The sequence below is a fragment of the Scyliorhinus torazame genome, chromosome 10 (genome assembly GCF_047496885.1).
Source record: "Scyliorhinus torazame isolate Kashiwa2021f chromosome 10, sScyTor2.1, whole genome shotgun sequence".
NCBI lineage: Eukaryota > Metazoa > Chordata > Chondrichthyes > Carcharhiniformes > Scyliorhinidae > Scyliorhinus > Scyliorhinus torazame.
This window is the reverse complement of record NC_092716.1, coordinates 123,582,652-123,602,340: the sequence shown is the minus strand read 5'-3', so window position 1 is coordinate 123,602,340 and position 19,689 is coordinate 123,582,652. Positions and strand designations below refer to the sequence as shown.

At 46.7% G+C, this 19,689-nt stretch overlaps 1 protein-coding gene across 2 annotated transcripts in view; it reads right to left on the bottom strand.

The window, feature by feature from the left end:
• LOC140430903 (adhesion G protein-coupled receptor G3-like) overlaps window positions 1-19,689 on the bottom strand; it is a 380,819-nt gene that overhangs the window by 295,706 nt on the left and 65,424 nt on the right. For both annotated transcript variants that reach the window (XM_072518691.1, XM_072518690.1), the window contains exon 4: window positions 12,610-12,775. In XM_072518691.1, coding sequence (XP_072374792.1) covers window positions 12,610-12,775 — 166 coding nt within the window. The remainder of the gene's footprint in view (window positions 1-12,609; window positions 12,776-19,689) is intronic.

The window sequence follows — 19,689 nt, the reverse complement described above, 5'->3', positions numbered from 1 at the left end:
AGTCCAAGGTCAACGCACGCTACCAGACAGACGACCTTAGCTGTTATCCCGTACCAGTTCCAACCCAGCAGCCTCAGAACCGAACAACGGCCATTGTTCCTCTGACTGAGTGGGCGCCTGAAGTTAAGTATAGGCTTTAGCAGTAGTAATAGTTTAGTCTGTAGTATTTGTGCATGAGCATATTTAACTGTGTGTGTAAATAAATAAGCATTTGACTTTGAACTAACTAACTGGTGTATCGAGTCTTTGATCAGTATTCGGTTTGAACCTTGTGGCGGTATCGAAAGATACCTGGCGACTCTAGAGCAAAACGTAATTAGAATTAAGGAAGGCGACCATATTGGCCGCCATATTCAGAGCCAAATAAAGAGAAACACAATTAGCAACATTTACTGGCGACCTCTGACGGGACTCGACGTAGAAGTGGTCTAGTCACGCCGAGAGAACCCAAATTTGAATTAGAAGTCCAATTGGAAACAGAAAAACCACAACTGTGAGAACAATACTGATCAAACCTCCGAGATTCGGAAGTGTGTTAATGCATGCGTACTATCAGAGATATAAGGTAAACCTGAGAGATTGTGTTGCGTAAAACTGTCGGGAGTTTTGTAGGCTGGAAATTAGCATAAGCCGTACCCGTGTTTTCATCACCACTTTATCACCCCCGTTGCAAATTCAGTAGAGAACCACAGAGATAGAGAAAATGGCGATGAAGGCAATGGAACGCCTTATGAACCCCCAAGAATTTGAGGTCGCAGCGACCAGTAGAGTAGGACAGTGTCCTGTATGGGAAGAGGAAATCAGAAAGTATCTCAAAGGGAAAGGATGGCCCCTTTGGAGCGAATTCTGCGCGAATGATGAGACAGGTCCTGGGAATATAGGACATACTTGGTGGGAGAACCTGTCAGAGATCCACAAGAAGAGCTTAGGGAAAGTTCGCAAGACGATGGCAATCGTGTCCTGCTTGGCACAATTGCGAGGCACAGAGGAGATCGTTAGGATGCTCTGAGGATTGAGGAGAGAGACAGAAATAGTGAGGGAGATGTGAGCGAGTTTGAGAAGGAAAATAAAGATTTGAGAGAACAGTTAGCAGCGAGGGACAGAGAGGTGAATGATGCCAAGCGGGCACACCAGTCTTGTCTCGCCCATTTGAGTAGTTTTCAGACCCAGTACGATAAGGCCTACCAGGAGACGCAGCGTGCGGTCTTGGTAAGACAAGAAACCGAGCAACAGGTAGAGAAATTGCAGAAACAGTGCAATGATTTGAAAGCAGCCCTACGAGCGCTCCACACTTCCACGAATGAACAAAGGCATGATGTGGTGAACAAAGGCAGAGCTCCGTAGATCACGCAAAGTGCCGGAAGCAAATTGCAGAATTGCAATCTCTGCTTTCTGTTCAGAATGGGTTTCAAAGTACGTTTGGACCCCAATTAGACCAGGAAAACGGCCCTGATTGACAGGAGTTAAATGAAACTACCCACAAATACGTGCATGGGACATGCACGCAAGAAAAACCCCAAAAGAGAAAAGCACCCCAACCCCCGACTGAACAGGCAGAACACCCCCCCATGAACCCTGTAACCACACACCGCAGGGCCGCAGCAGAAGGAAACGCAGATTTCCTATATACAACCCCATTAACCGTGACCCAATTACGGGAGGTGTGTGAAAAAATTATACAGTTCCTTCCCACATCAGACCCCCACCAGTTTTGCGCTAGTTAAACAGCAGGCTACCATGTACGGCCTGGACGAAAAGGAGCAAGTGAAGCTCACAGTTTTAAGCCTCGACCCTTCAGTCGTGGCAGCCCTTCCCGACTCAAAGAATGTAGGAGGAGGCACAGTCCAAGAGATGCACACAGCGATCCTAGATGTGATTGGCTATAACAGAGGAGACCCCGTAGAAGGCCTAAACAAGTGTAGGCAAAAGAAGACCGAGCACCCCCCAGCGTTTGCTGGATGCTTGTGGCTACATTTCACAGCAGTTTTCAGAGAGTTAGCCCACGCCAATTTGTCCGCAGATAATATGGCCAAATGGGCTTGAATCCTAGTCTCTCATGCGACAGAGGCAGTACAGAGAGCTTGCGCAAATTACGACCCCTCAGACGAGGCCCTCAACGAGAAATGGGTTTTGAAGCGATTGTCCCATTCTTGGGAACAATCCGTCCAAGGCAAAACCGCATTTGCAAACCCAGAGGAAGAGCAGGCAGACATGAATCCAGTTAAAGCGCACCAGAACCCAGCATGGCTAAATGAGGGCAGGAACAGCCCACCACTGGCAAAATGACAGGAATGTTACAACTGTGGACAATTAGGTCACTATGCACAAGAGTGCAACGCGCCCCAAAAGCAGCAGAGAAACCAACAGACAGGCACCCTGAATAAGAATAGGGCAAAGCCAATCCATAGTGTTAGCGCCTGTTCAGAGAACATAGACATGAATGGCAGCGACGGACGGTGTTCGGGCTCCCCAACTTGGGTCTGCGACACCCTATGGGACAGGTCCGGTAGACCGGTCATAGTAGGCAAAGTCCGGGGACACTCCGTAGAATTTCTTTGGGACACAGGAGGGTCCCGCACCACACAATTTCTCCACGATGTTCCAGCGAGACACGTGGCCCACAACAGACACCATCACACTCAGTACTGTATCAGAGCAACCCCAAACCGAACCAACAGGCCTAAGCCTATTTGAGGTCATTACAGGCAGACCCTTGTCCCTGCCAGTAACTATTGACTTATGAAAAGCAGACTGTCATTTAATGAGTGATGCATTACTTAGCTATTGTCAAAATCTAACAAATGCTGTTAGTTCTGCTTCTCAACAGGTTTCTGCAGCCTGAGGTGAACCCTCTGAAGGAGGACACTGCCTCGTTCCCGGCGAGGCAGTGTACATGAAGAAGTTACAGAAAGAGCCTCTCGGGGCTAAGTGGGAAGGACCTTATCAGATTCTGTTGACTACACAGTCCGCTGTGAAACTCCAAGAAAAGAAACACTGGATTCACGTGTCACATGTGAAGCGCGTGCATCAGAATAATAATAATCCATTATAATGTTTGCAACTTTATTAATTTTAAGTTGCCTGGTCTGCTTAGCAGGCTTTACTAAACAGTTACATGACAATACCTTTCTTCAAATGTCTCACAGTTATGCTCAAAAATTTAATATCTCCGGGTGCTGGGTGTGTACTGAAATTCCTACCCACTCAGAAGGAGTTATCCCTTTTATACCCATTCCTTTTAATATTTCAGAAACCGCTGGTATATTTTTCAGAACTCTGATCACTCTTCCCATGCCTGTGCAGGAGTAGACAGCTGTTCGCACACTAGAATTGCGTTTAATATTAATTATTATATCCAACTTTGGGAATCTGCCGGACATTCATTGAATTCTTTTGAACGATGGTATCAACATAACTATGACACAAACAAAAACCCTCCCCAAATTTACCTACTGTCTACTGACCAGAAAGGGTCCATATGCTTAGCTAGTGATGATCTTGCAGGAATGCGGATGGGATATTGCTCCTATTTACTTCCTTGTGAGTAGATCTTGTACTCGATTCCGAGCTCAAAAAATTGCTCGCGCCTCCTTACTAACAAGCTTACTGAATCTCACTAGTAATTCCAATTTTCTAGGTCTCTTAGAAGACATCACCAGTTATACCCCTTTATAATGGAACTTATTTTATCTGTAATAACGAGGCCTACCCCTGGCTTCCAAGACTTTGGTCAGGATCCTGTTATTTAGCATACGTCATAACCTCCCATCCATCATCTCTCTACCCTTCCAGGAACACCAGTTCAAAGAGAGAAACGTGCACTCACCATTAAAGATAGATTGCTTGCTTACCTTTTTACTTTTCATTGGCATAGACGAGTGGCCAAATTGAACAAACTAATTGACATAATAGAACAAGTAGCTAATGATACCTCCAAAGCCCTAATTAGAATTTCTGACAAAATATTTGCCATCAGAACTGTTACCTTACAGAATCGAATGGCACTTGACTAGTTGTTCGCCGAAAAAGATGGCACCTGTGCCCTGATTGGTGCAGAGTGTTGCACCTCTATTCCAAATAACTCCGACCAAGTCAAAGACTTGGCAATACATATCCAAAACGAAGTTCAGAAACTTGAACACTCCTCTGATTCCACTACTTGGGGTTGAGTCTTTGGATGGTTAGGTAGCACTGGAAGGTCCGTTATCCAGGGAATTTTCTTCTTCTGCATTATTGGTTTTATCCTTTACGTAATCATCATGCTCATTAGATGTGCATGCCAATGCATGGCAGCCCATACTGCCCAAAGGATTCAAGTGGTTCAGTCCACACCCAGTGCACCACCACCCAATAACTTCGAAGTGGAAAGTTTCTATTATTTACTGCATTATTACTGCATTTTAATCATTTATTAATCAATTATTAATAATTTCATTACTGAATTATATAATCAATTTTCAACCATATACCAATTATTACTAAATCATATACTCAACTTCAGTTATTTTACTGTATAATCATTTTATTTGTAAACATGAAATTATTATTATTAACTTTTTTACTGAATTATGTAATCACGCAATCAATTTTTAATCAGTAATCAATTTTTAATCAGTATATCAATGTTTTAAGCAATTTTTTCAATGTTTACTAAGTCCTTTAATCAATGTTTTATTAATGTATTAATATTTTACGATATTATCATTTGATTTGTTTTATTGAATTATTAAGATGTTTGTAACGCTTGCAAGGCTTTTCCCACTCTGTTGTTGAAGGCTGTTCTCAAGTAAGTGAACTATTAAAGAGCCCCTCTCTCTACGTCTGTTGCTCTCCTGTTGCATTTATTCCTTTCCTTCTTTGATTCTATTTCATTTTTGATTCATCTTATTCACCTTTTGAATAATCAAAAAGGGGGGGACTGATAGAATCTACCTTTTTAGGAAAGGATCTACCTTTTAGTATATCACAAATTAAAGGAATAAATGGCCCATGATTTAAAATGGCTTCTTGTAAAATACCAGACAGTGAGAGATGCTGTTTCCCATGAGAATAATCAAGATAATAAACCTGGACAAACCAAGGATACATTTAGCCAAGTCAAAGATTTTGGGCAACATTCCCAGAAACTGTTTTCATGGCAACGGATAAGATTCAGAAGAAAGACATATTTCAAATCACCCCATACTCAAAATTTGAAGGACAAATACATATCATAGAATTATAGAATCATAGAAGTTTACAGCATGGAAACAGGCCCTTCAGCCCAACCAGTCCATGCCGCCCAGTTTTTACCATTAAGCTAGTCCCAGTTGCCCGCACTTGGCCCATAACCCTCTATACTCATCTTACCCATGTAACTATCTAAATGCTTTTTAAAAGACACAATTGTACCCGCCTCTACTACTACCTCTGGCAGCCCATTCCAGACACTCACTACCCTCTGAGTGAAGAAATTGCCCCTCTGGGCCCTTCTGAATCTCTCCCCTCTCACCTTAAACCTATGCCCTCTAGTTTTAGACTCCCCTACCTTTGGGAAAAGATGTTGACTATCTATCTTATCTATGCCCCTCATTATTTTCTCGACCTCTATAAGATCACCCCTAAGCCTCCTACGCTCCAGGGAAAAAAGTCCCAGTCTATCCAGCCTCTCCTTATAACTCAAACCATCAAGTCCCGGCAACATCCTAGTAAATCTTTTCTGCACTCTTTCTAGTTTAATAATATCCTTTCTATAATAGGGTGACCAGAACTGCACACAGTATTCCAAGTGTGGCCGTACCCATGTCTTGTACAACTTCAACAAGACGCCCCAACTTCTATATTCAATGTTCTGACCAATGAAACCAAGCATGCCGAATGCCTTCTTCACCACCCTGTCCACCTGCGACTCCACCTTCAAGGAGCTATGAACCTGTACTCCTAGATCTCTTTGTTCTATAACTCTCCCCAACGCCATACCATTAACTGAGTAGGTCCTGGCCTGATTCGATCTGCCAAAATGCATCACCTCACATTTATCTAAATTAAACTCCATCTGCCATTCGTCGGCCCACTGGCCTAATTGATCAAGATCCCGTTGCAATCCTAGATAACCTTCTTCACTATCCACTGTGCCACCAATCGTGGTGTCATCTGCAAACTTACTAACCATGCCTCCTAAATTCTCATCCAAATCATTAATATAAATCACAAATAACAGTGGACCCAGCACCGATCCCTGAGGCACACCACTGGTCACAGGCCTCCAGTTTGAAAAACAACCCTCTACAACCACCCTCTGTCTTCTGTCGTCCAGCCAATTTTGAATCCAATTGGCAACCTCACCCTGGATCCCGTGAGCTTTAACCTTCTGCAACAACCTACCATGCGGTACCTTGTCAAAGGCTTTGCTAAAGTCCATGTAGACAACGTCTACTGCACTGCCCTCATCTACCTTCTTGGTCACTCCCTCAAAAAACTCAATCAAATTTGTGAGACATGATTTTCCACGCACAAAGCCATGCTGACTGCCCCGAATCAGTCCTTGCCTCTCTAAATGCTTGTAGATCCTGTCTCTCAGAATACCTTCCAGCAACTTACCTACTACAGACGTTAGGCTCACCGGTCTGTAGTTCCCAGGCTTTTCCCTGCTGCCCTTCTGAAACAAGGTCACAACATTCGCCACTCTCCAATCTTCAGGCACCTCACCTGTGGCTGCCGATGATTCAAATATCTCGGTTAGGGGACCCGCAATTTCCTCCTTAGCCTCCCACAACATCCTGGGATACATTTCATCAGGTCCCGGGGATTTATCTACCTTGATGCGCTTTAAGACTTCCAGCACCTCCTCCTCTGTAATATGCACACTTCTCAAGACATCACTATTTATTTCCCTTAGTTTCCTAACATCTATGCCTTTCTCCACCGTGAATACCGATGAGAAATATTCATTCAGGATCTCACCCAACTCTTGTGGCTCTGCACATAGATGTCCTTGTTGATCCTTAAGAGGCCCTACTCTGTCCCTAGTTACTCTTTTCCCCTTTATGTATCTGTAGAATCTCTTTGGATTCTCCCTTGCATTATTTGCCAAAGCAATTTCATGTCCCCTTTTTGCCCTCCTGATTTCCCTCTTAACTCTATTTCGACAATCTCTATACTCTTCAAGGGATCCACTTGATCCCAGTTGCTTATGTACATCATATGCCTCCTTCTTCTTTTTGACCAGAGTCTCAATATCTCGAGTCATCCAGGGTTCCCTACTTCTACCAGCCTTGCCCTTCACTCTAAAGGGAATTGAATTAACTATGAAAGAACTTTAACCCAATCACGGCCAGAAAGGGGAGAGACATTATTGACAGCAATAATCTTTGAAAAAATACATGCTGGTTTGAACAATCCATTCTGGAATCACTTACTTTAATCTCTGAAGCTACTTTCCTGCACTTTCGCTTTGAACAACTATTTTGTTTTATTTTCAACTTTCTGTATTCAATTAGAAGAACCATTTCATAGAATTTACAGTGCAGAAGGAGGCCTTTCGGCCCATCGAGTCTGCACCGGCTCTTGGAAAGAGCACCATTCCCAAGGTCAACACCGCCACCCTATCCCCATAACCCAGTAACCCCACCCAACACAAAGGGCAATATTGGACACTAAGGGCAATTTATCATGGCCAATCCACCTAACCTGCACATCTTTCGACTGTGGGAGGAAACCGGAGCACCCGGAGGAAACCCACGCACACACGGGGAGGATGTGCAGACTCCGCACAGACAGTGACCCAAGCTGGAATCGAACCTGGGACACTGGAGCTGTGAAGCAATTGTGCTATCCACAAGGCTACCGAGCTGTGATTTGTATTAAATTCAGCTCAGTACTCTGTATTTGCTTGGACAAAACAAACTTTAAAAAGACTCTGTATTGCAAGTAAAAAATACAGAGATATCTGAAATTCAAACTGAATAAAAGCTATTTACTTCATACACGAAGCTCTGTTTCATAATCTGACGAATAGTGTATATCATGCGGTGACATGTAAGATACACTAACCAAAATTCAGATCTAAAAGTAAGGCAACTGCTCGGTCCAAGATCGCAAGAAACTGCAGAGTGTGGTGAACCCAGCCCAACGCATCACACGCACATTGATTCTGTATGCACCTCCCGCTGCCTCAGGAACGCAGACAGCATTGTCAGAGACCCCTCACACCCAGGCTTTGCCTTCTTCCAGACCCTTCCATTAGGCAGAAGTCTGAAGTCTCGCACATCCAGACATAGGAACAGCTTCTTCCCCACAGCTACTAGACTCCTCAACGACTCCCCCTCAGACTGATCTGTTCCCTGTAAGAACACTATTCACGACGCCCTATTCTGCTCTTGCTCATGAATTTGCTTTGTTTGCTTGGTTTGGCTCCTTGTTCCGCATTGTAAACAATCACTGTTTGTCGATGCACCATTTGTCAATGTTCTCTGTTGATTATTCTTTTGTCTACAATGTACGTATTGTGTACATTGCCTCAGCCACAGAAAAATACTTCTCACTGTACTTCGGTACATACAGACACAGAACAGTACAGGACAGTACAGGCCCTTCGACCACGATGTTGTGCTGGCCGTTTATCCTAATCTAAGGTCAACCTAACCTACCGCTTCAATTTACTGCTGTCCATGTTTGGATAAACATATGGATGATAATGGCATAGTGTAGGTTAGATGGCTTTTGTTTCGGTGCAACATCGTGGGCCGAAGGGCCTGTACTGCGCTGTATCATTCTATGTTCTATGTGCCTATCCAAGAGTCGCTTAAATGTCCCTAATGACTCTGACTCCATCACCTCTGCTGGCAGTGTATTTCACCCACCCACCACTCTCTGTGTCAAGAACCTACCTCTGACATCTCCCCTATACCTTCCTCCAGTCACCTTAAAACTATGTCCCCTCGTGACAGCCATTTCCGCCCTGGGGAAAAGCCTCTGGCTATCCACTGTATCCATGCCTCTCATCACCTTGTACACCTCTATCAAGTCACCTCTCTTCCTTCTTCCTTCAGTGAGAAAAGCCCTAGCTCCCTCAATCTTTCTTCATAAGACATGCCCTCCATTCCAGGCAGTATCCTGGTAATTCTCCTCTGTGCCCTCTCCACATCCTTCCTATAATGAGGCACCAGAACTGGACACAATATTCCAAATGTGGTCTAACTCGGGTTTTATAAAGCTGCAGCAAAACCTCGCGGCTCTTAAACTCAATCCCCCTGTTAATGAAAGCCAACACACCATACGCCTTCGAAACAACCCTATCAACCTGGGTGGCAACTTTGAGGGATCTATGTACATGGACCCCAAGATACCTCTGTTCCTCCATACTTCCAAGAATCCTTCCTTTAACCCTGTATTCAGCATTCAAATTCGACCTTCCAAAATGAATCACTTCTCAACCCAGCTCTGCATCCTGTCAATGTCCTGTTGCAACATGCAACAACCCTCAACACTATCTACAACTCCCCCAACCTTCGTGTCATCGGCAAACTTACTAACCCACCCTTCCACTTCCTCATTCAAGTCATTTATAAAAACCACAAAGAGCAGAGGTCCCAGAACAGATCCCTGCGGGACACCACTGGTCACCGACCTCCAGGTGGAATACTTTCCATCCACTACCACTCGCTGTCTTCTTTCGGCCAGCCAATTCTCTATCCAGATAGCCAAATTTCCCTGTATCCCATGCCCCCTAACTTTCTGAATGAGCCTACAATGGGGAACCTTATCAAATGCCTTACTGAAATCCATATACACCACATCCACTGCCCGACCTTCATCAATGTGTCTCGTCACATCCTCAAAGAATTCAATGAGGCTTGTGAGGCATCACCTGCCCCTCACAGAGCCATGCTGACTATCTTTAATCAAACTATGTTTTTCTAGGGCAGCACGGTGGCACAGTGGGTTAGCCCTGTTGCCTCATAGCGCTGAGGTCCCAGGTTCGATCCCGGCTCTGGGTCACTGTCCGTGTGGAGTTTGCACATTCTCCCCGTGCTTGGGTGGGTTTCGCCCCCACAATCCAAAGATGTGCAGGGTAGGTGGATTGGCCATGCTAAATTGCCCCTTAATTGGAAAAAACGAATTGGGCACTCTAAATTCATTTGTTTTAAAAATTATGTTTTTCTAAATAATCATAAATCCGATCTCTCAGAATCCTTTCCAATATTTTGCTCACCAAATAGGTAAGACTGGTAGGTCTGTAATTCCCAGGGATTTCCCTATTCCCTTTCTTGAACAGGGGAACAACAGTTGCCTCCCTCAATCATCCGGTACTACTCCAGTGGAGAGTGAGGACGCAAAGATCATCGCCAATGGTGCAGCAATCTCCTCCCTCACTTCCTGCAATAACCTTGGGTATATCCCGTCAGGCCCAGGGGACATCTATCCTGATGCTTTTCAAAATTTCCAGCACATCCTTCTTCTGAATATCAACCTGTTCGAGTATATTAACCTGGTTCACACTATTCTCATGAGCAACAATGTCCCTCTCTCCAGTGACTACTGAAGCAAAATATTCATTTAGGGCCTCCTCGATGTCCTCAGACTCTGGGCGTAAGTTCCCTCCACTACCCCTGATCAGCCCTACTCTCACTCTTATTTCTCACATAAGTGTAGAACGTCTTGGGGTTTTCCCTAACCCTTCCCGCCAGGAAGGTTTCCCCTAATCCGTCCTTCATGTGCAGGTCCCACCTTCCCCAGAAGGTGACAATAAATCAAATCAATCAAAAGAGGCAAAATTTGAGGATCGTGGGTCTGCCCGAGGTGGTGGAGAGCCCGAGGCCGGCCGAGTATTTTGCAAAAGTATTTGCCAAATTGATGGGGGAAAGGGAAGGGCCCTTCCTCTATGAGGTGGACAGGGTGCATCGGTCGCTCCAGCTGAAACCTGTAAAAAATAAGCCAACAAGGGCGGTCATAGTCTGCATCCACAGTTACCACGCGAAGGAGAAGGTTATGAGCTGGGCAAAGCTTTTGAGCGGGAAGTGAAATTGGATGGCATTGGCATTTGTATATACCAAGATCTTACGGTGGAAATTGGTGAGAAACCGGGAGGTCTTTGGATGGCTGATGGCGGCATTGTACAGTAGCAGCATGAGGTTCGGAGTGGTCTACCCAGCGAATCTGAGAGTGACCCACAACTCGAAGGACTTGTATTTTGCGGCGGCGGTGGCATTTGATATGGCTGAAGGACTGCGACACCCATGCCTCATTCCCGGGGCAATGAAAAACACCCGGAATGATATGGCATGGGGGGAGAGTTTCTGGTACATGCAGGTAGGTCTTCCTGATAGTGCCCACCTCTTTGTTTTCATAGATTCATAGAATTTACAGTGCAGAAGGAAGCCATTTGGCCCATCGAGTCTGCACCGGCCCTCACAAAGAGCACCCTACTGAAGCCCACGTGTCTACCCTATCCATGTAACCCAGCAACCCCCACATAACATTTTTTGGACACTAAGGGCAATTTGTTTTTTAGCATGGCCAATCCACCTAACCCGCACATCTTTGGGCTGTGGTAGGAAACCGGAGCACCCGGAGGAAACCCACGCAGACTCCGCACAGACAGTGACCCAGCCGGGGATCGAACCTGGGACCCTGGAGCTGTGAAGCAACTGTGCTAACCACTGTGCTACCGTGCTGCCCATTGTTGTTGGAGATGTGCTGTCAGTAGGGGGAGGGGGGGTTGCAGAGAGGGGTCGTCTCGGCAATTTATTGGAGGATTTTTGCGGAGGATAAACTGTCCTTGGAGAGGGTCAATGCTAAGTGGGAGGAAGATCTGGAAGTGCTGTGGAGGGTGAATGCCTTGACTTTGTGTGTGAGGCTGGGTCTGATACGGCTGAAGGTTGTGTACAGGGCACACAATCTTCACACAACCAAGGATTGAGCCAGCTGATTGGAAGGGGGGGGGGTTTGGTGGAGGATACCTGTGAGCGATGTGGGAGGAACCTTGTGAATCATGTGCACATGTTTTGGTCCTGCCCGAACCTGGAAAGGTTATGGAGGGTGGTTTTCAGCATCACTTCAGAGCATGTCAATGTGGAGCCCGGTCCCCTGGAAGCCATATTCTGGGTGGTGGACTGGTCGGAGTTGCAGACAGGTGCAGGGGCAGTTGTCTTAGCCTTTGTCTCGTTGATTGCTCGCAGGCGGGTCTTATTGGCTGGAGGTCAGCATCTCCACCCTGTGCCTCGGCATGGCGGAGGAACCTGCTGGACGGCTTCGCCCTGGAGAAGGTGACATTTTCTCTAAGGGGGATGGTGAGTGATGGGTTACACAAAAGTTGGGGGTTTGATCATTTTGCATTTTGGAGAGTTGACTACTGCTGACTGTTAAGGGAGGGGTGGGGGAGGAGGGGAGGGTGGAGAGGGAGATATGGGTGGGCGAGGGTCTAATATGTTGGGCGGGTTTGTTATTGTTGTGAAATGTTTTTAAAAAGTTGATAATTTGGAATAAAAACTTTTTAAAAATTTAGCCTGAACATCATCCCATTACTTCCCATTTCACTCCAAGCACAAAGATACAAAACATAAACAAGTATCATTGCAGTAATTCCTTCCTCACTCTTATCCAAATAGTTACTTCACTTCATGTAACTACCTGCCAGGAATGCTTGGCCCACAGTCCGCCAAGATTCTGTCAACGAACAAAGTCGAAAAGACAGCAACGTTGAAAGGGATGGTCAGTGTGGCTCCAGCAGTATTACCGAGACTTGCAGCTTCCATCAATGCCTTGGTCTTCTTCTCACACATTCTGGTGGTGGATTCTGAAAGAAAAGAAGATGGAAGGATTTCATATTGTTCACATGCAGAATGAACAGGACTAATATGGAAGAAGCTTCTGTGATCAGCACAAAGGAATTTCATAATCATATCAACTTTAACGATCATGAAAGAGATGAGGGGTTAGCTGGAGAGTGATGAGCAGAAAGGGAAACATGTTCCCAGGGCTGAAAGAATGAAGAGCAAGAGGAGACCAATTTAAAGCAATGACAAAAGGAGTAATGGTGATATGAGGAAAAACATTTTCACACAGTGAGTAGTTGGGGAGGGCGATTCCAGACTCCCCCCATCAGAAGAAATACCTTCTTGCATCTACTCTGTTCGAATCATCGAAAATTGGAAAAAGAATAAGTCATTTCGCCCTTTCATCCTGCCGCACCATTCAATATGATGATGACTGATCCTTTAACTCAACAACACAATCCTAAAGCAGAGCAGTGGCACCACGGCTGGCTCTGATGTTCAGAAGGGAGGGTCAAAGCGCAGAAGAGCAATAGTAATAGGGGACTCTATAGTCAGGGGCACAGATAGGCGCTTCTGTGGACGTGAAAGAGACTCCAGGATGGTATGCTGCCTCCCTGGTGCCAGGGTCCAGGATGTCTCCAAATGGGTAGAGGGCATCCTGAAGGGGGAGGGCAAACAGGCAGAGGTCGTTGTACATATTGGTACTAACGACATAAGCAGGAAGGGGCATGAGGTCTTGCAGCAGGAGTTCAGGGAGCTAGGCAGAAAGTAAAAAGACAGGACCTCTAGGGTTGTAATCTCGGGATTACTCCCTGTGCCACGTGCCAGTGAGGCTAGAAATAGGAAGATAGAGCAGCTAAACACGTGGCTAAACAACTGGTGTAGGAGGTAGGGTTTCCGTTATCTGGACCACTGGGAGCTCTTCCCGGGCAGTTGTGACCTAGATAAGAAGGACGGGTTGCATCTAAACCGGAGAGGCATAAATATCCTGGCTGCGAGGTTTGCGAGTGTCACACGGGAGGGTTTAAACTAGTATGGCAGGGGGGTGGGCACGGGAGCAATAGGTCAGAAGGTGAGAGCATTGAGGGAGAACTAAGGAATAGGGACAGTGTGGCTCTGAGGCAGAGCAGACAGGGAGAAGTTGCTGAACACAGAGGGTCTGGTGGCCTGAAGTGCATATGTTTTAATGCAAGAAGTATTACGGGTAAGGCAGATGAACTTAGAGCTTGGATTAGTACTTGGAACTATGATGTTGTTGCCATTACAGAGAACTGGTTGAGGGAAGGGCAGGATTAGCAGCTAAACGTTCCAGGATTTAGATGTTTCAGGCGGGATAGAGGGGGATGTAAAAGGGGTGGCGGAGTTGCGCTACTGGTTAGAGAGAATATCACAGCTGTACAAGGGGACAAGGATGTCAGGCAGGCTTTCAGGGAGCTAGGATGGAAGCTCGGAACTAGAACAAACAGAGTTGTTATCTCTGGGTTGTTGCCCGCGCCACGTGATAGTGAGATGAGGAATAGGGAGAGAGAGCAATTAAACATTCGTTCTATGTAAACACCCAACATTGTGACTGCACTCTTCTTATTCCTGATCTCTACCCCTATAGCCTCACTGCCCTCTGAGGTGTCCTCCCGCAGTACATAGAACATAGAACATAGAACGATACAGCACAGTACAGGCCCTTCGGCCCACGATGTTGCACCGAAACAAAAGCCATCTAACCTACACTATGCCATTATCATCCATATGTTTATCCAATAAACTTTTAAATGCCTTCAATGTTGGCGAGTTCACTACTGTAGCAGGTAGGGCATTCCATGGCCTCACTACTCTTTGCGTAAAGAACCTACCTCTGACCTCTGTATTATATCTATTACCCCTCAGTTTAAAGCTACGTCCCCTCGTGCCAGCCATTTCCATCCGCGGGAGAAGGCTCTCACTGTCCACCCTATCTAACCCCCTGATCATTTTGTATGCCTCTATTAAGTCTCCTCTTAACCTTCTTCTCTCCAACGAAAACAACCTCAAGTCCATCAGCCTTTCCTCATAAGATTTTCCCTCCATACCAGGCAACATCCTGGTAAATCTCCTCTGCACCCGCTCCAAAGCCTCCACATCCTTCCTATAATGCGGTGACCAGAACTGTACGCAATACTCCAAATGCGGCCGTACCAGAGTTCTGTACAGCTGCAACATGACCTCCTGACTCCGGAACTCAATCCCTCTACCAATAAAGGCCAACACTCCATAGGCCTTCTTCACAACCCTATCAACCTGGGTGGCAACTTTCAGGGATCTATGTACATGGACACCTAGATCCCTCTGCTCATCCACACTTCCAAGAACTTTACCATTAGCCAAATATTCCACATTCCTGTTATTCCTTCCAAAGTGATTCACCTCACACTTCTCTACATTAAACTCCATTTGCCACCTCTCAGCCCAGCTCTGCAGCTCATCTATATCCCTCTGTAACCTGCTACCTCCTTCCACACTATCGACAACACCACCGACTTTAGTATCGTCTGCAAATTTACTCACCCACCCTTCTGCGCCTTCCTCTAGGTCATTGATAAAAATGACAAACAGCAACGGCCCCAGAACAGATCCTTGTGGTACTCCACTTGTAACTGAACTCCATTCTGAACATTTCCCATCAACCACCACCTTCTTTCAGCTAGCCAATTTCTGATCCACATCTCTAAATCACCCTCAATCCCCAGCCTCCGTATTGTCTGCAATAGCCTACCGTGGGGAACCTTTTCAAACGCTTTCCAAGACTTTACCCACTACACCCACGGTGAGGCTCACCGGTCTATAGTTGCCGGGGTTGTCTCTGCTCCCCTTTTTGAACAAAGGGACCACATTTGCTAACCTCCAGTCCTCTGGCACTATTCCTGTAGCCAATGATGACATAAAAATCAAAGCCAAAGGTCCAGCAATCTCTTCCCTGGCCTCCCAGAGAATCCTAGGATAAATCCCATCAGGTCCCGGGGACTTATCTATTTTCAGCCTGTCCAGAATTGCCAACACCTCTTCCCAACGTACCTCAATGCCATCTATTCTAATAGCCGGGGTCTCAGCATTCTCCTCCACAACATTATCTTTTTCCTGAGTGAATACTGACGAAAAATATTCATTTAGTATCTCTCCTATCTCTTCAGACTCCACACACAACTTCCCATCCCTGTCCTTGGCTGGTCCTACTCTTTCCCTAGTCATTCGCTTATTCCTGACATACCTATAGAAAGCTTTTGGGTTTTCCTTGATCCTACCTGCCAAATACTTCTCATGTCCCCTCCTTGCTGGTCTTAGCTCTCTCTTTAGATCCTTCCTCGCTACCTTGTAACTATCCATCTCCCCAACTGAAACTTCACACCTCATCTTCACATCGGCCTCCTTCTTCCTCTTAACAAGAGATTCCACTTCTTTGGTAAACCACGGTTCCCTCGCTCTACGCCTTCCTCCCTGCCTGACCGGTACATACTTATCAAGAACACGCAGTAGCTTTGATGTGGAGATGCCGGCGTTGGACTGGGGTGAGCACAGTACGAAGTCTTACAACACCAGGTTAAAGTCCAACAGGTTTGTTTCGATGTCACTAGCTTTCGGAGCGCTGCTCCTTCCTCAGGTGAATGAAGAGGTCTGTTCCAGAAACACATATATAGACAAATTCAAAGATGCCAAACAATGCTTGGAATGCGAGCATTAGCAGGTGATTAAATCTTTACAGATCCAGAGATGGGGTAACCCCAGGTTAAAGAGGTGTGAATTGTACCAAGCCAGGACAGTTGGTAGGATTTCGCAGGCCAGATGGTGGGGGATGAATGTAATGCGACATGAATCCCAGGTCCCGGTTGAGGCCGCACTCATGTGTGTGGAACTTGGCTATAAGTTTCTGCTCGGCGATTCTGCGTTGTCGCGGGTCCTGAAGGCTGCCTTGGAGAACGCTTACCCGGAGATCAGAGGCTGAATGCCCTTGACTGTTGAAGTGTTCCCCGACTGGAAGGGAACATTCCTGCCTGGTGATTGTTGCGCGATGTCCGTTCATTCGTTGTCGCAGCGTCTGCATGGTCTCGCCAACGTACCATGCTTCGGGTCATCCTTTCCTGCAGCGTATGAGGTAGACAACGTTGGCCGAGTCGCACGAGTATGTACCGCGTACCTGGTGGGTGGTGTTCTCACGTGTAATAGTGGTATCCATGTCGATGATCTGGCACGTCTTGCAGAGATTGCCATGACAGGGTTGTGTGGTGTCGAGGTCACTGTTCTGAAGACTGGGTAGTTTGCTGCAAACAATGGCTCGTTTGAGGTTGCGCGGTTGTTTGAAGGCAAGTAGTGGGGGTGTGGGGATGACCTTGGCAAGATGTTCATCGTCATCAATGACGTGTTGAAGGCTGTGAAGGAGATGACGTAGTTTCTCCGCTCCGGGGAAGTACTGGACGACGAAGGGTATTCTGTCGGATGTGTCCCATGTTTGTCTTCTGAGGAGGTCGGTCCGGTTTTTCGCTGTGGCGCGTTGGAACTGTCGATCGATGAGTCGAGTGCCATATCCCGTTCGTACGAGGGCATCTTTCAACGTCTGTAGATGTCTGTTACGCTCCTCCTCGTCTGAGCAGATCCTGTGTATACGGAGCGCTTGTCCATAGGGGATGGCTTCTTTAATGTGTTTAGGGTGGAAGCTGGAGAAGTGGAGCATCATGAGGTTATCCGTGGGTTTGCGGTAAAGCGAAGTGCTGAGGTGACCGTCCTTGATGGAGACAAGTGTGTCCAAGAATGCAACTGATTTTGGAGAATAGTCCATGGTGAGTCTGATGGTTGGATGGAACTTATTAATGTCATCGTGTAGTCGTTTCAGTGATTCTTCGCCGTGGGTCCAAAGGAAAAAAATGTCATCGATGTATCTGGTGTATAACATCGGTTGAAGGTCCTGTGCGGTGAGTAGGTCCTGTTCAAACTTGTGCATGAAGATGTTGGCGTATTGGGATGCGAATTTGGTCCCCATGGCTGTTCCGTGTGTCTGGATGAAGAACTTGTTGTCGAAGGTGAAGACGTTGTGATCCAGAATGAAGCGGATGAGTTGTAGAATTGCGTCTGGAGATTGGCAGTTGTCGGTGTTGAGTACTGAGGCTGTTGCAGCAATGCCGTCGTCATGGGGGATGCTGGTGTAAAGTGCCGAGACGTCCATTATGACGAGGAATGTACCTGGTTCAACTGGTCCATGGGTGCTGAGTTTCTGTAGGAAGTCCGTCGTGTCGCGACAGAAGCTGGGTGTACCTTGTACGATGGGTTTCAAGATGCCCTCGATGTAGCCAGAGAGGTTCTCACACAGGGTCCCATTGCCTGAAACGATAGGGCGGCCTGGTGTGTTGGCCTTATGTATTTTCGGGAGGCAGTAGAGATCTCCAATGCGGGGAGTACGTGGGATGAGAGCACGTAGGGTGCTCTGAAGATCTGGATCCAAGGTCTTGATCAGTCTGTTAAGTTGGCGGATGTGTTCCTTGGTCGGATCTGCGGGTAACTGTCTGTAGTGTTCTTGGTTGTTCAGTTGTCGGTATACTTCTTTGCAGTAGTCCGTTCTGTTCAGTACGACAGTGGCCCCCCCTTTGTCTGCTGGTTTGATGACGATGCTGCGGTTGGTCTTGAGAGCGTGGATGGCATTGCGTTGTGCTTGGGTGACGTTCGGGGCTGTCTTGTGAATGCGACTGATGAATCTGGCATTGACGCGACTCCTGACGGCTTGAGCATACATGTCGAGTCTAGGGCAGCGGCCTTCCGGAGGGGTCCAATTCGACTCTTTCCTCTTCGGTTGCCGCACCGCAGATCTCTCGGTCTGCTGTTCCGGTTCATTGGTAGTCTGCTTGGGTTCGCTGTTGGCCTCTTGGGGTCTGTGGAAGAATTCCCGGAGCCTCATTCGCCTGATGAATTCCTCCGTGTCTGCCGCGAGACTGATGGGGTCCATTTTGGTGGTGGTGCAGAAATTGAGCCCTCTGCTGAGGACTTCGATTTCGTCTGGTTGAAGGGTGTAGTCTGACAAGTTGACAATAGATTTCCCTGTATTGTTTTCTACTGTGACACCGGGGGTGGCTTGGTTGCTGCCGGTGGTGATGCTAAGTTTCTCAAGCTTTCTGTTCTTGGTATGCATATAGGTGGCATAGTATTGTTGTCTCATCTATTTGGCGGTGCTCCACAGCTGGTCTGCTGCATCCTGAGCGCAAGTTGAGAATATGGCCTCTATCTTGGTTTCCAGGTTGCGTCGTCTGCTGTAGAGCTGGCGGACGAGGTGGTTGAGGAGTGTGAGAGAGGTGCGACGGCAGAGTCTCTCAGCGAAGTCTGTGTTGTAGGTCGACTTGAGTGGGTTTGTGATCTGTAGCCCTTTCGGGATCTTGTCTGCTTTCTTGCATCTTTGTAGAAACTTAATGTCAGTGTCTATATGCGCGATCTTCCTGGAGATCCTCTCCAATTTGAGCCGGCAGTTTGCGGTGTCGATGGTAGCCATGATGTGGAGATGCCGGCGTTGGACTGGGGTGAGCACAGTACGAAGTCTTATAACACCAGGTTAAAGTCCAACAGGTTTGTTTCGATGTCACTAGCTTTCGGAGCGCTGCTCCTTCCTCAGGTGAACGCAGTAGCTTATCCTTGAACAAGCTCCACTTATCCAGTGTGCCCAACACTTGCAGCCTACTTCTCTACCTTATCCCCCCCAAGTCAGGTCTAATGGCATCATAATTGCCCTTCCCCCAGCTATAACTCTTGCCCTGCGGTGTATACTTATCCCTTTCCATCATTAACGTAAATGTCACCGAATTGTGGTCAATGTCCCTAAAGTGCTCTCCTACCTCCAAATCCAACACCTGGCCTGGTTCATTACCCAAAACCAAATCCAACGTGGCCTCGCCTCTTGTTGGCCTGTCAACATATTGTGTCAGGAAAC